Source organism: Rhinopithecus bieti, unplaced genomic scaffold, assembly GCF_001698545.2.
Source record: "Rhinopithecus bieti isolate Rb0 unplaced genomic scaffold, ASM169854v2 scaffold_15643, whole genome shotgun sequence".
Lineage (NCBI taxonomy): Eukaryota > Metazoa > Chordata > Mammalia > Primates > Cercopithecidae > Rhinopithecus > Rhinopithecus bieti.
The window spans coordinates 60,042-75,849 of NW_016808215.1; the positions used below are offsets into that span (position 1 = coordinate 60,042).

The 15,808-nt window shown below is 41.7% G+C and overlaps 1 protein-coding gene across 1 annotated transcript; it reads right to left on the bottom strand.

Annotated features, from left to right (window-relative positions):
- On the bottom strand, positions 1-15,178 carry ZNF233 (zinc finger protein 233). The gene is given in 6 exon segments (XM_017885838.1): positions 1-673; positions 676-2,418; positions 7,753-7,848; positions 8,392-8,518; positions 10,343-10,404; positions 15,018-15,178. Coding segments are annotated over 5 exon segments (2,010 nt in total). The 5' UTR covers positions 10,358-10,404; positions 15,018-15,178; the 3' UTR covers positions 1-644.
- Between the last annotated feature and the right edge of the window lie 630 nt (positions 15,179-15,808).

Here is a 15,808-nt window from a genome sequence, read left to right on the forward strand (position 1 = left end):
TGGTTTTCTGTTTTTTAATTAAATGTCATTTCCTTGAATTTATTTTAAGGCTTCTTGCAAGAATCCTTTTCCCAGTACAATTATAATGACGAATTGGGGCTGAGCTCACTAAAATGTTCAAATATATGTCCTATATATGATAGATTTTTCCTATCAAGTTAATTCCAGGGAAGCCACTATTTGTTAGGTACTGGTTCAAGGTCACGATCATACAGCAGCAAACAATGTTCCTGCATGGAGCTTAGATTCTAGTGGACACAGATTTTGTCATGTCCCTCATTATACTTTTGCTAAAGTTCTGACCTTACTTATCATTTTGAAGTCTTCATTCCTCCATATTGCTTATTGAATGTGAAGGTTCTGATTGAAATGTATTGTATCATTCTTTATAAGGTTTCTCTGTTTTGTGTTCTCTTGACAACTGTGACATTTTGAGCTCTGCTTGAAACTGGTCATATGCATACAAAAAATAGATTGTCTTCAATGGAATTCAGATGACTATAAAAACTCAGCTCACTCATGAATTCTTAAAACATGACATTTTATAAATATTCTCTGCTGTGCGGATTTTCTAGGAAAATGAGAAGTCTAAGTCTTGAAGAGCACCTCTATCACACTCATCATAATTAATGGATTTATCACCATCATGGACTCTCTGATGAATCTGAAGACATGAACTCTTACTAAAGCCCTTACCACACACAAAACATTTGTAGGGTTTCTCTCCAGTATGGACTCTCTGATGGGCTTGAAGATGTGAGGTCTGACTGAAGCTCTTACCACACATGCCACATTTATAGGGTTTCTCTCCCGTGTGGATCCTCTGATGAACGTGAAGATATGAGTTCCAGATGAAGCCTTTCCCACATTCTTCACATTTGTATGGTTTCTCTCCTGTGTGGACTCTCTGATGGGCTTGAAGATGTGAACTCCAACTGAAGCCTTTCCCACACACATCACATTTGTAGGGTTTCTCTCTAGTATGGACTCGCTGATGGTCCTGGAGATGCGAACTCTGACTAAAGCCCTTCCCACATGTCTCACATTTGTATGGCTTCTCTCCTGTGTGAACTCTCTGATGGGCCTGCAGGTGAGAGATCTGACTGAAGTCCTTCCCACATGTGTCACATTTGTAGGGTTTCTCTCCTGTATGGACTCTCTGATGGGCCTGAAGGTGGGAATTACGGCTGAAGTTCTTATCACACACATCACATTTGTAGGGTTTCTCTCCAGTGTGGATTCTCTGATGGGCTTGAAGATTTGAGGCCTTACTGAAGCCCTTATCACATACCTCACATTTATATGGTTTCTCTCCAGTGTAAACTCTCTGATAAAGACCAGAATTCCTATTAAATATCCTGTCACTTACTTCCCATTTGTATGTCTTCTCTCTAGAGTGACCTCTCTGATGGGCTTGAAGTTGTGATGTCTGACTGAAGCCTTTATCATATACATCACACTTACAGGCTCTCTCTCCAGCACTATCTACACAGTGAATGTCAAAATCTAAGCTATGATGGAAGCCCTTCCCACACCTGCCACATGTACACAACTTCTCTCCTGGGTGAGTAAGCTCATGAGAGGGAAGACAGGAGTTCTGGTTGAAGCTCTGGGCACATACTTGACATCTGTAGAGGTTCTCTCCTGTGCTGACTCTCTGATGAGGTTGCATATGTGAGCCCTGACTGAAGCCCTCACCACTGTTACCATTCTGATAGCATTTTTCTCCTATGTGGACACATTGATGCCTGGGAAGCCCTGAGCTGTAACCTATGCCCTTCCCATACTCGACACTTACATGAGGCTTGTCTTCTAAGTGTAGTTGCTGGTGAAGTTCAAGATTAGAGCCAACACTGAAGCCTTTTCCATTCTCATTAGAGGTTTGCTCTCCTGATTGGATTATGCTATGCTGGGATGATTCCTTCACACAGTCTTTTCCACAATTATTGTGGTTAAAAGCTTTCTCTCTTTTGTGTACTCCATGACCATCATGTTGATGAGTAATCCTTTGCCTAACACAGTGATCACATTTACAGAGATTATTTTTTACATCAATTTGCTGACACCTACTCTGATAATTCTGTGGTTCTCTCAGATACATTTTCCTCCAGAAATCCCAGGTGGTCCTCATTGGAAGCTCTTGATTTTTGATGCTATTTGAACTCTCCCCTTGCCCCTTTATTTTATAGTTCTCATCTTCAGAGACCTGAATAGATTCTCCTGTCCACACCTGACAGGGGGAATCACCTTGTTTTAGCAACCTGGACCTCTGGCCTTGAAGATTTATTATGAAGTCTTGATTACTGGTTAATTTACTTGTAAATTGTTCCCATATTTGCCAGCATATAAGTTCTTCATATGAAAGGAATCTTAATCTTACTTCTTGAGGGGTATCTATCTCATTTTGATTCCTGTGTCCTGGAATGATAAAGAGAACTCAGAAATGAAAATGAAGACAAGTGAATATTTGTTCAGAAATAAAAAACATTTCACAGGTTGACCACATTGGGAAACCTTAATAAACCCGTGGAGAATTCAGCTTGACTTTATCATTCAGCTTGACTTTATCATTGGGTTTTTTTTTTTGTTTGTTTGTTTGTTTTTGAGACGGAGTCATGCTCTGTCGCCCAGGCTGGAGTGCAATGGTGTGATCTCAGCTCACTGCAAGCTCTGCCTCCTGGGTTCACGCCATTCTCCTGCCTCGGCCTCCCGAGTGGCTGGGACTACAGGCAACCGCCACCATGCTCAGCTCTTTTTTTTGTATTTTTAGTAGAGATGGGGTTTCACTGTGTTAGCCAGGATGGTCTCGATCTCCTGACCTCATGATCTGCCCGCCTCGGCCTCCCAAAGTGCTGGGATTACAAGCCACCGCGCCCGGCCTATCATTGGTTTTTTTCATGCCTATGGGAACAAAAAAGGCTGATTTCTATATACAAAATGTTAATGAGACTCATTTAGAGCTATACCAAGACTGTTTTGTTTTGTTTGTCACCCAGGCTGGAGTGTGATGGCATGATCTCGGCTTACTGAAACCTCCACCTCTGGGGTTCAAGTGATTCTCCTGCCTCAGCCTCTGGAGGAGCTGGGACTACAAGTGCACGCCACCACACCCCGTTAATTTTTCTGTATTTTTAGTAGAGACAGGGTTTCACCATGTTGGCCAGGCTGGTCTTGAACTCCTGACCTCAAGTCATCTGCCTGCCTTGGCCTCCCAAAGTGCTGGGATTACAGGTGTGAGCCACCATGCCTGGCCAATACCAAGACTTATGTATGTGGTCAAATACACGTACAGAGCAACAAAAAGATGTCCTAGAAAGACATTATAGAAGAGTAACTTTGCCTCCTTGTCCATAAGAATAATCACTTAAAAATCCTCTCCTCTTTTCCATGGTGGATGTATAAAATCTACAAAATCCTGGCTATATGTGAGCCTCAGAATCATGGTTACATTGTACAACCTGCATCTGTATATGATAAAAAGTCCAAAATGGTTAGAAAAGCCTAAATCTCTCCTTCAGCATTTACAAGTGGATTATTAAGTGATGCCAAGAACTCTCAGAGGAAGAGGGGACATCCTTGGCAAAAGTGAAGAGAATATAGAAAAATACCTTCTCTGTCTTGAGAATGAACCCATAAGATGGTACCATTATTTCCTTAATTTAGTCCTTAAACATATACATTTGATGAGCTAGATTTCGGAGAATTCTCCTTCTTTTCAATGAGGTTCTAAGTATATAATATTCAATTAGTGAACATGATAAATGAAAAAAAATTAGAAAACGTATTCCCATAGCTGACACACCCTATAGGAGAGTAAAGGCATTGAAAATTGTTGCCACTTGGTTTGACTGAATTTTCTGATAAACATAAATGACTAATACAAGATGGTCCCCAGTGATCACTCCCTGTTGGATTCCACTCCCTTTTGAAGTCCCCTCCCACACTGTATCAAGCTTGGTCTGTGAAACCAATAGAATATGGCAGAAGTGATGATCTGTCACTTCTGATGCTAGGTCATAAAAACACTGTGGCTTCTATCTTCCACTCTCCTGAATCACTGGGTCTGGGAGAAACCAGCTGCCATGTTTTGAGGACACTTCAGCAGCCCTAGGGAACGGCTCACTTAGCAAGGAAGCGAGGCCTCCTGCCACAGCCATGTGAACGAGCCCACCTTGGAAGCAGGTCCTTCAGTCCCAGTCAAGCCTTCCAGGGACTGCAGCTTCATCACTCTTTGACAACAGCTTTTTGAGATCCTGAGCGAGAACCCCTCAGCTAAGCTGCTCGTGTATGCCTAACCCACAGAAACTGTAAACCAGTGTTTGTTGTTTTAAGGTGCTAAGGTTTTTGTTTTGTTTTGAGACGAAGTTTCGCTCGTGTTCCCAAGGCTGGAGTGCAATGGTATGATACCAGCTCAATGCAACCTCTGCCTTCGGGGTTCAAGTGATTCTCCTGCCTCAGCCTCCCCAGTAGTTGGGATTACAGGCAGCCGCCACCACACCTGGCTAATTTTTTTTTTTTTTGTATTTTTAGTAGAGATGGGGTTTCACCATGTTGGCCAGGCTGGTCTGGAACTCCTGACCTCAGGTGATCTGCCTGCCTCAGCCTCCCAAAGTGCTGGGATTACAGGCGTGAGCCACCACATCTGGCCAAGGTGCTAAGTTTTACAGTAATTTGTTATACAATAATTGATAACATAGGTGTCATAAAAATTATAACTAGGCTGAACATACATCAGAAGAGTATGTGCTGAAATAGTCCTTTAATGACACCTCTTTATTCCCTGCCTGTGAACTTTCTCCAGGAGAAGTAAAGACAGTGAGATCCACTTAGCACCCTTCTCTGTGAGGTTTTGTTTTATTGATCCTTGAGGGAGATGCCCTTTAATTTGTACTTCTGTCCAGTGAAAATAGACCTCAGGAATATTTTGTGTAGGTGGAGCTGGGTACCTAGATGGACAGGCAGACTGTGAAACCCTGAAAAATTCTGATGTTTAAAGAGCAGTGAGGGTAAAATACGCTGTCAGATTTGTTCAGTTTTCCGAGGGCTGTGAGTTACATGGTTATATCCTTTTGTCAAAACTCATCCAATTGCACACTTAAGGTGTGCACATGTAAATTTTAACTCAATAAAAACTGTAAAACAAATAAGCCATTTTACTTTCTGAAAATTTAGGGAGCTATACACTTACAATTTGTACAGTTTTCTGTATATATTTCAATAAAAATTTGGCCAAAAATTTAAAAAAAGAAAGATTTGTGGCTGGGCATGGTGGCTCATGCCTGTAATCCCAGCACTTTGGGAGGCCAAAGCAGGCAGATCACTTGAGGTCAGGAGTTTGAGACCATCCTGGCCAACATGGTGAAACCCCATCTCTACTAAAAATACAAAAATTAGCTAGGTGTGGTGGCATGCATCTATAGTCCCCACTACTTGGGAGGTTGGGGTAGGAGAATCGCTTGAACCTGAGAGGCAGAGGTTGCAGTAAGCCGAGATTGTGCCACTGCACTCTAGCCTGGCGACAGAGCAAGACTCCATCTCAAAAAAAAAAAAAAAAAGAAAAAAAAGTAAAGATTTGCTCAAGGAGGCAAAGAAGAAGTTGGGAAGCTACCTATTAAGAAAAAAAACAAAAGGACAATGGCAATAACTGGGATCATGATTCCCAAGTTTAGGTTTGTGCACAAAAATGAGGCAGTCAAAGAAGTCAGCATCCAACATTCCTGATTGCAATGCATAAACTTGCATGCAGCATAGAGATACAAGAAAATAAAAGATTAAGAAGATTGGAAAGATTTTACTACCCCAGCTACTTACAAAATCCAAGGCCTGTCTCTCTCAGATAGGCAGAGAGATTCTCCTGGGTTTTGGGTTTTCTTTTTTGTTTGTTTGATTTAGTTTTGAGTTTTGGTGGGTAAAGTCAAGTAGGAATGACTTTAATTCGTATATTTTAGGTATTTATGATGTATATTCAAATTAAAGATAAATGAGGGAGTGAAGAAAAGGGGGAATGAAATAAGGAAGAGAAAGAATAGAAGGAGAGGGGTGAAAGCAGAGCAGGGAGGTTGTCCCTGGGTGTATGGATAAGGCAACTCTCACCAAAGGTCATGCAGATACCACAGGTTAGGGAGAGCTGTGAGGGAGCCATTTCACTACTATTCAAATGAAAACACCTATCCATTCGTCCATTAACTGACGTTACTGACATCGGTCCATTAACCCATTCATTCACTCATTCAGTCACTCATTCAACAAATATTGAATGGACGTGTACTATGTGCCAAGCCTATTAAAGGCAATAAGGATCAGCAATTTTAAAACAGGTAAAATTAGTGTTGGGTACAGTAGTGTACTCCTGTAGTCCTGACCCAGAAGTGTGAGCTGCAGCAAGCTATGATTGTATCACTGCACTCTAGCCTAGGTGAAAAAACCAGACCCCCATCTCTAAGAAAAGAAAAAGAAAAACGAAAAGAAAACAGGTAAAATTCTTACACTCATGAAGTTACACTCTAGTGGGGAAAGAGACCATAAAAAAGGAAACAAAATATAATACATGAATATGTCAGCTGGTGATTGACGATTAATCACAAAGTCAGGTGGAATAAAGAGATGGGTATTTAATTTAATTAAATGTATTTATTTATGTATTTTATTTATTTATCAGACAGGGTCTTGTTCTGTCACCCAGGCTAGAGTGCAGTGGCACAATTCTAGCTCACTGCGAGCTAATTTTTTTATTTGTTGTAGAGGTGGGGTCTCACTGTGTTGTCCAGGCTGGTCTTAAACTCCTGGCCTCAAGTGATCCTCCCACCTTGGCTTCCCAAAGTGCTGAGATTACAGGGATGAGCCATCCCACCCAGCCAAGGATAGGTGTTTTAAACAGGGTAGTCAAAGCAGGTTTCTGTGATGTTTCTGTGATAAGATGACATCTGACCAAACACAAAGGAAGTAGGCAGGGAGCCAAGAGGATGTATGAGGTAAGAACATCCCAGGCAGACAGAAGAGCAGGGCTTCAGGTAGAAAGAAATACATGTAGGCCAGGCACAGTGGCTCACGCCTGTAATCCTAACACTTTGGGAGGCTAAGGTGGAAAGATTGCTTGCGCTCAGGAGTTTGAGACCAGCCTGGTAACATGGTAAGACCTCATCTCTACTTAAATACATACATATATATATATATGTATTTTTTTAATTAGCCTGGTTTAGTGGCATATGCCTGTAGTCCCATCCCAGCTACTCAGGAGCCTGAGGTGAGAAGATTGATTGAGCCCGGGAGGTCGAGGCTGCAGTGAACCATGATTGCACCACTGCACTTCAGCCTGGGCCACAGAATGAGACCTGTCTTTAAAAAAAATAAAAAACAAAAGCACACCAGGCATGCATAAGAAACACACAGCAGTCTTGTGTGGCTAGTAAGAAGTGAGTGAAAGGCGAAGGATAGGAAATAAATTCACAGGGAGTGGGTGGCCAGGTCACATAGGATCCTGAAGGCTCATACAGATTTTGGAATTCATGAGTGAGATGGGAAGTCACAGAAGGGTTTTGAGCCAAGGAGCGACATGATCTGACTTACATGATCTGGCTGCTATGTGGAGAATGAACTGGAGGGAGGTAGAAGGAGGAAGGTCATGTGCAAGCTGCTGCAGTAAACCGGGGTGATGAATGCTGAGGGCTTGGGCTAAGCTGGTGGCTGAGGAGGTGGTGAGGAGGAGAGGACGGGGTTGTACCCTGCAAAGACTCAGAGCTGCATGGTTCTCACCTGAACAGCCATCTCCTTGGATTTCTGTCTCCATCAGCCAAAGCTTGTCTTCTTTTCCCAACTGTAGTATCACATCTAGTTGGAAGGGGTGATAGCCTGTGAAAAAGAAATGGCATATATATAAAGTGAATGCATTATAGTCAAAAATTTTAATACCAACACTACCATTTTCATGCGCTCTAAGTAGTATTTTTCAAAATTGTGATCATGAGCTATTGTCTGAATACCTTTTAATTTGTGATCTGGTACACAAATACATAAGTGTCAATCACTGAATCAAGTGATCAGATAATCTGATCCTATCCATTGTCTACTTTTATCACATTTTCTTTCCTGTTTCTACTTACAATTTTTGCTGCCTTGAGTGCAGTTCCTGACAATGAGCTATAATATTTCTACTTCATTTCATTAAACACAATAATAATGTAACTCACCAACTGATTTCAAAGCCCACCAAGATTTCACAACAGCAATTTGAGAAAAATAGACAAGGTATAGACAAGGTGTCCCTGGGGAATTAGGAAATTCACACCCCCAAGTTCAGAGAAGCATTTTAAGCATCCCAAAGTCTTAAATAATTGAAAGCAGGGCAGTCCAGAGGGCTGACATTCAGTCACAGTTTGAGGTGCCTGTCCTCACCCACTGACAGCAGGTTCCTGAAGTTCTCCAGCATCACATCTTGGTACAGCTTTCTCTGGGCAGGGTCCAGCAGCCCCAGCTCCTCCCTGGTGAAGACCACAGCCACGTCCTTGAATGTCACCATCTCCTACAACATCAAGCAGATGTAATCTCAATCTCATGGCCAATATCTACTGGGAGAGAGGCAGCACTAAGCAGGTAGAAAGAACAGGCAGGAAGATGTTCTGGATTGTGAGGGCCTCAAATCAACTTTAAGTAGCTTCCTCCTTTTCTCCATCCCACATGCCAGTCTCATAGATTACTTTTCCACAGTCACATCAAAAGTGTATGCTACCAAAAAATAACCCCTGTGTATTTAATTTGGTGACATTTGTAAGTATTCCAACAGTAAATGCCCCAGCACTGTAAATCTTGAATCACACGGAATATGTATTTTATAACTTGACTGATACTACGAAATTGTCCTAGAAATGTTGGGTCAATTTAGTACCAAGGCTGAAAAAGGTGTTTGCACATGCATGTTTATAGTAGCACAATTTGCAATTGCAAAAATGTGGAACCAACCCAAATGCCCATCAATCAATGAGTAGATAATGAAACTGTGTGGCCGGGCGCGGTGGCTCACGCCTGTAATCCCAGCACTTTGGGAGACTGAGGCGGGTGAATCATGAGGTCAGGAGTTTGAGACCAGCCTGGCCAACATGGTGAAACCATCTCTACTAAAAATACAAAAAATTGGTGGCAAGTGCCTGCAATCCCAGCTACTCGGGAGGCTGAGGCAGGAGAATTACTTGAACCTGGGAGGCGGAGGTTGCAGTGAGCCAGGATCACGCCACTGCACTCCAGCCCAGGCGACAGTACAAGACTCCATCTCAAAAAAAAAAAAAAAAAAAGAAAAACTGTGGTGTGTGTGTGTATATGCGTGTGTGTGTGTGTACGTATATATATATATATATGATAGAATACTTCTCAGCCATAAAAAGGAATGAATTAATGGCATTTGCAGCAAGCTGGATTATACTGGAGACTATTATTCTATATGAAGTAACTCAGGAATGGAAAACCAAACATCGTATGTTCTCACTCGTAAGTGGGAACTAAGCTATGAGGATCCAAAGGTATAAGAATGACACAATGGACTTCAGGGCCTCGGGGGGAAAGAGTGAAAAGGTGGTGAGGGATAACAGAGGATGCCTCTGGGGAGTAAGGAACTGACTTGAAAGAGACAGGAGGGACCTTTTTGGGGTAATATAAATGTCCTATATTTTGTTCCGAGTGGTGGGCTAATGCAATTATACAACTGTCAGAGTGGGATATACAACTGTTATTGACCTGACCACTTAAGATATATGTAATTTTGTAAGTAAATATTGCATTTTTAAAGCCCCATGAAAAAGTATTGCAAATTGAAATAACATTTAGAGATACAACATTGTGTATGTATGTTCGTAGCCTCTGAAAAATTAGACAAAAAATGAAAACCCTTCTGAGACAAATATATAAACACTAAATCATACAAAACTCTAGTGATAACATTAACTGAAAAAAGAAAATTATATAGAGAATGTGATTGTAGTTCTGTAAAATACACTGATAAGTATACATATAAGACATACAATATGTAAATACATATAAAACAGTATGGAGGAAATAGATGATTTGTATTGCAGTGTAGTAATGTGGATGTTTTCTCCCTTTTTTTGATATCTATGAATTTTTGCACTACTACTTATGAAATCAAGAAGATAAAATAAAACTACCAAAACTAAAAACAAAACAAAAGCTAAAGACATAAACAAAAAATTGAACCAATTGACAATCAAGTAACTAGCAGATCCCAAATACCTGTTTTCCTCCTTTATATTTCTCAAGGAAGAGAAGAAAAAAAAGTGTCTAATCTTTGAAGGAAAGAGATGTCATTTTAAGAGATAAAAATCAAAACTCAACTCACCTGAAACTTGGTCATTTTCTCTTGCTCCTTCTAGGGAAGGGCAGGGTCCTGCGAAGGCAGAACTGGGAAAAGAGAAAGAAGCCATGAGAAATAGGCCGTAGCCCACATGGCCGTTCTGGGTGAATTTTTAAAAGGTGGCCGGGCATGGTGGCTCATACCTGTAATCCCAGCACTTTGGGAGGCCGAGGCAGGCAGATTGCTTGACCTCAGGAGTTCGAGACTAGCCTGGGCAACATGACGAAACCCCATCTCTACAAAAAAATACAAAAATTAGCTGGGTGTGGTGGGACACACCTGTAATCCCAGTTAGTCTGGAGGCTGAAGTGGGAGGATGGCTTGAGCCTGGAAGGTGGAGGTTGCAGTGAGCCAAGATGGTGCCACTGTACTCCAGCCTAGGCAATAGAGCCAAACTTTGTCTCAAAAAAAAAAAAAAAAAAAAAAAATGACCCTTTCTTCAGCACATATCACTAGCCCCTCAGCCAGGGGTCCTTCTGCAGTGAGCAACCTGCCCAATTCTAAGTAGCAAGCCTGACATAAGAGCCCTTTGTAGTTTCCAGGGTTATCATTCTCATACTGGATACTGTGGGAAATGAAAGGCAGCAGAATGTACTGGCTACAAAAGTGGATTCTGGGGTCAAATCCTGGCTTGGCTACTAATAACTCTGTTTAAGCTCATTAACCTCCCCATTCCTCAAATCTGTCACCTGCAAATGAGAAAAATAGTGCTTTCTTGCAAGATTATTATAAGGGTCAAATGTGTGAACAGATGGAAACTCTTATAAATCATTTCCCTGCAGTTGCAGAAAAGCAGATGATATTACACATCATAAAATTGTTGTTGCAAATGTCTTTTGCCATCATTTCCAACAAGAGAGTCTTTTATAACATCCAGATTTCAAAGACTGTACAATGCTTTATCTTATGAAATTCACCTTTACCTCTGAAAAGTCTATAATTCTGATTGGCTACATTACTTACTGCTTTGTTGTCCTGTAATATTTAATTGATATCAGCATTCAGTTTTATAAAAGGTATAAATATTTATGTATTTTCTTCATGTAGCCAGGAGAGTCTCAGTGGTATATCTCTCTTTCCCATGCTCACTGTTGTAAGGAAATACTAATTTAAAATGTGTCTCTGCTAGTTTTTTTTTTTAATTTTAAACAGAAGTTTGACAGTGTCTGTCTCACTTAAATGAAAAATACTGTAGTACTTAATAATAGATCCTAATTTACAGAGTTGCTTTTGTGATTAAGTGAGCAAATCAAATAGTCTTGGCTAGGCTAATCCATAGAGACAAAAAGTAAATTAATAGTTGCCAGAGGCTGAGAGAGGAGATAGTAAAGAATGATGGCTAGGGAATAGGAGGTTTCTTTTGTAGGTAATACAGATGTTCTTGAATTAGAAAATAGTGATGGTTGTACAACCTAACATTGTGAATATACTAAATGCCACCGAATTGTACACTTTAAAAGGGTGAATTATATGGTACATGAATTATGACTCAATTTTTTAAATAGGGAGGAAAAGCCTTGGTTCAGTGTCTGGCACATTGTATCAGCTCTCAGTAAGTGATGACATGATGACTGTTGTTCCCATTTAATAGATGAGGAAGCTGAGGATTACTGAGATTAAGTTACCCAAGATCACAGAGCTGGTGAGGTGAGACTGCATCTAAATCCAGCTGAGTCCAGAGCCTGTCTCTTAATCGTGTCTCCTTCTCTAATCAGAAATATGAAGATATGGAAGGAGTCATGTCTTAGAGATCAGAGAAAGGGGAGTTGGAGGGTGTGAACTGCTGAAAATGATCTGCTGAGAGATACTGGAGCCAGATGATGAGGAACCTAATATCCTAATTGACTCTTCTGACTTACTAGCTCTTTGTGCCTGTTTCCTTGCCTATAAAGTGAGGACAACAACAGCATCTACTTCGTAGGGTTATTAAGAGGTTTCAGTGAGTATATACAAGATAGCGTTCAATTCAGATAGCTACTCCCGTTCATGGGTCCTCCTACTTCAGGTAGAAACACTCTAGTAGGGAAAAGAGCAATGTATTCTCTTCTCAAAGTTAGGGAGAGATCAATTCTTAACATCCAATTCCCTTTGTTCTGGTCCTATATTTCCCTGCACCCTCCTGCTCTGCTCAGTAACAGGATTTTGCAAGACTTGACATTTCACAACATTTAGTAGAAAAAAGCAAATGGGGTCTGGAGTGCCTGGCTCAGCTCTGCTCACTATATGTACCAGGGCCACTTTTCTAGGCCTGAATTTCCAGACTTTGTTCATTCCTAGATTGTCAAGTCCTCTTGTGCCTTTGCTCCTGCCACTCTGCCTCCAGAGAGGACCAGCTTCCCTGTCCTTCTCTTGTAATCCCTCCTCTTGGAAGCCTTCTGAGTAGCTGGAGCATTTGGGGTATAATTAGTAAATCAAGCATCTGTTTTGCCTGTGAGATAATGAACAATTACTCATCTTTTTATCCCAAGCACCTAGAGTATAGTGAGTATTTGATGCACATGGAATCAAAGAATGACACACAGACAAGGATTGTACTAATTGATCTCCAAGATTCCTTTGAGCTACAAAATTCTGAGGCTATTCCTAATTGGGAGGAGGAGAAGATGAACTTTATCTGTCAATTTCTTCTTGCTTTTTAATTTCATTTGCTTTGCTCAATCAACATCAAGGTCATCCTTAACAGTGAAATCATTAAGCCGGGCGCAGTGGCTCACGCCTGTAATCCCAGCACTTTAGGAGGTTGAGGTGGGCGGATCACTTGAGGTCAGGAGTTCGAGACCAGCCTGGCCAACATGGTGAAACCCTGTCTCTCCTAAAAATATAAAAATTAGCTGGGCATGGTGGCAGGCACCTGTAATCCCAGCTACTCAGGAGGCTGAGGCACAAGAATCGCTTGAGCCTGGGAGTGGGAGGTTGCAGTGAGCTGAGATCGTGCCACTGCACTCCAGCCTGGGAGACAGAGGGAGATTCAGTCTCAAAAAAAAAAAAAAGTGAAATCATTCATAAAAGGGTCAGTCATAGACTGTGGATAATGTAAACCCTATCTATTTATTTAATAGCAGTGTCAGGTATTTACTCAAATGTCATCTCCTCAGAGTTCTTTCCTGCAAATCCTTTAAAAAAATTTTTTTTTGATTATTACTCTTGAGCATCCCCCAGTCATTGCCTAAGCTGTGAAACCATTTCTTTTCCTTTTCCTTTTTATTTTTTTTTGAGACAGACTTTTCATTCTCTTTTCCAGGCTGGAGTGCAGTGGCATGATCTCAGCTCACTGCAACCTCTGCCTCCTGGGCTCAAGCGATCCTCCTACCTCAGCCTCCCGGGTAGCTGGGACCACAGGTGTGCGCCACCACATCCAGCTAATTTTTTAAATTTTTTGTAGAGATGGAGTCTCACTATGTTGCCCAGGCTAGTGTTGAACTCCTGGGCTCAAGCCACCCTCCCGCCTCAGCCTTCCAAAGTGTTGGGATTACAGGCATGAGCCACTGCACCCCCATGGGACTGACATTTCTCAGGGCTTAAGGAGAGTGTGGCACAAAGGTCAAGAACCCACTCTGCCAGTTCAGGCGCTTTCCTGTTGTTTTACTTTGGGAAGATAAATATTTTACCCATCAGTGTTGTCATCTGTAAAACAGCAATGATAATATTATCATTGTTATGAATATTAAGCTAATTAATGCATATAAAGCCTATAGAAGAGACCCTGGCACTTAATTTATTAACAATTATTACTCATTCATGAACACATGCCTAATCCAACCTCCCGTTTATTCCATAAATATTTGAGCATTTGCCCAGCAGGAAAAATAATATTGCTAATGAGTGAAGGAAATCTGTTCTCCAACTGAGCAGAAATAGCAATAGCATATATTAAGTCCTCTCACGTTGGGACAATGTTAGGAAGAGTCAGGGGGTCGACACCCTCCTCTCTGCAGCCCTCCGGTTAGTCAGGGCTAAGGAAGGAAAGGGGGTTGGAAGATACCCAAACTGTGTTTCTGGGCCAGGATGAATGACAGTGGACATCCCCAGACACCACGTGGAGGTGAGACACACTCATGCCTTAAAGGAGAAGGAAAAATAAAAAAGATGGAGAGAAAATTGAGGCCCTCCTCCCCCCGTTAGGAAGCCAGGAACAGCCCCGCGGAGTGCAGGGATCAGAGAAGGGTGAGTGGTGCTGCACCTGGAGCTCAGAACCCACCGCGGGCTCACAGAAACTTTCAGAGACTGAACGCCTCTCCTCTCCAGGAAGAAATAAGAGATTGGATGTGCCAGGATCGGTCCTAAGCATTTTTACATCTATTTCTCTTACGTAAATCTCACGAAACTCCTACCAGATAGGTACTACTATGAAATTCACTTTACAGAGGAGAAACGGGGAAATTATATACCAAGATTATATTGCCAGAAGGAGGCAGAGCGTGTGGAAGGTGGGGAAAACCAGGGAACTTGAGCGCCCGGGACACCCTCAAACCAGACGTGCGACCAGGAGCCATTCCCAACTTGGAGACCCATGCACCGCCCTAAAAAAGCAAAGGGCAAGCAAAACATCGACCCCGCCCTCTGTGGCTTCTCTTTACTGAGGTCGAAGGCAGGCACCTGCGAGTCCCACGCCTAGGCCAGGAAAGCTCGCTGTAGATGCAGGGATTCCGCGCTGACTCACCTCCCAGAGGGGATTGATGACGGCTGCTTTGCCCTCCTGCAGCGGAAGTGCACAAGGTTGCAACGGCTCGTGCACTACACTTCCCAGAATGCCCGAGAGGAAACAGGCTACCGCCCCGCCCCGCCAAACGGAAGTAGTCTTAGCTAACTGGTTCTCACGCACTGCACTTCCTAAAATCTTCCCCAAGGCAGACCTTGCCACTTTAAAAAATTTATTTATTTTTAAATATGTAAGTGGATTCAGTTAACTGTTCTCAGGGGCTATTAGCGCTTGACCTTATTTTTCTGTTCCTTCCCTATTCTGTTTTCTTTGTTTCCTCTCTAAAGTGACACTACAACTAAGTGTGACTGGAAAGTTAAATGTGGCTGTTTCAATGAGTGGAGAGGCCAAAAAAAAAAAAAAAAAAAAAAAAAAAAAAAGAAAATTAAAAAATGAAGTAAATGTGGCTGTATAGAGAGAAAGGTGAACAGAGAATCTCAAACTTTTTTTTAATCTTACTGCATTCTTTACATGTGCCTGGATATATCTAGACAATGATATCTATCATGAGTGATTCAAAGATGTTAAAGACTCAGAAGAAGGAAAAGTAACCTTTGATCGGGTCACAGAACAACAAAATTTTCTCATTTTAGTTGGGTTTCATTGCTCACTTTGAAATACAGGGATTTTTGGCAAATGAAAGGAGCTGGCAGGGAAGTGACGGAAATATGCTAACAGTGAACTATCTAAAATAAGAAATCAAGAAACTATTCCATTTACAAACACTACAAAAAATTATGATACCTAGGACT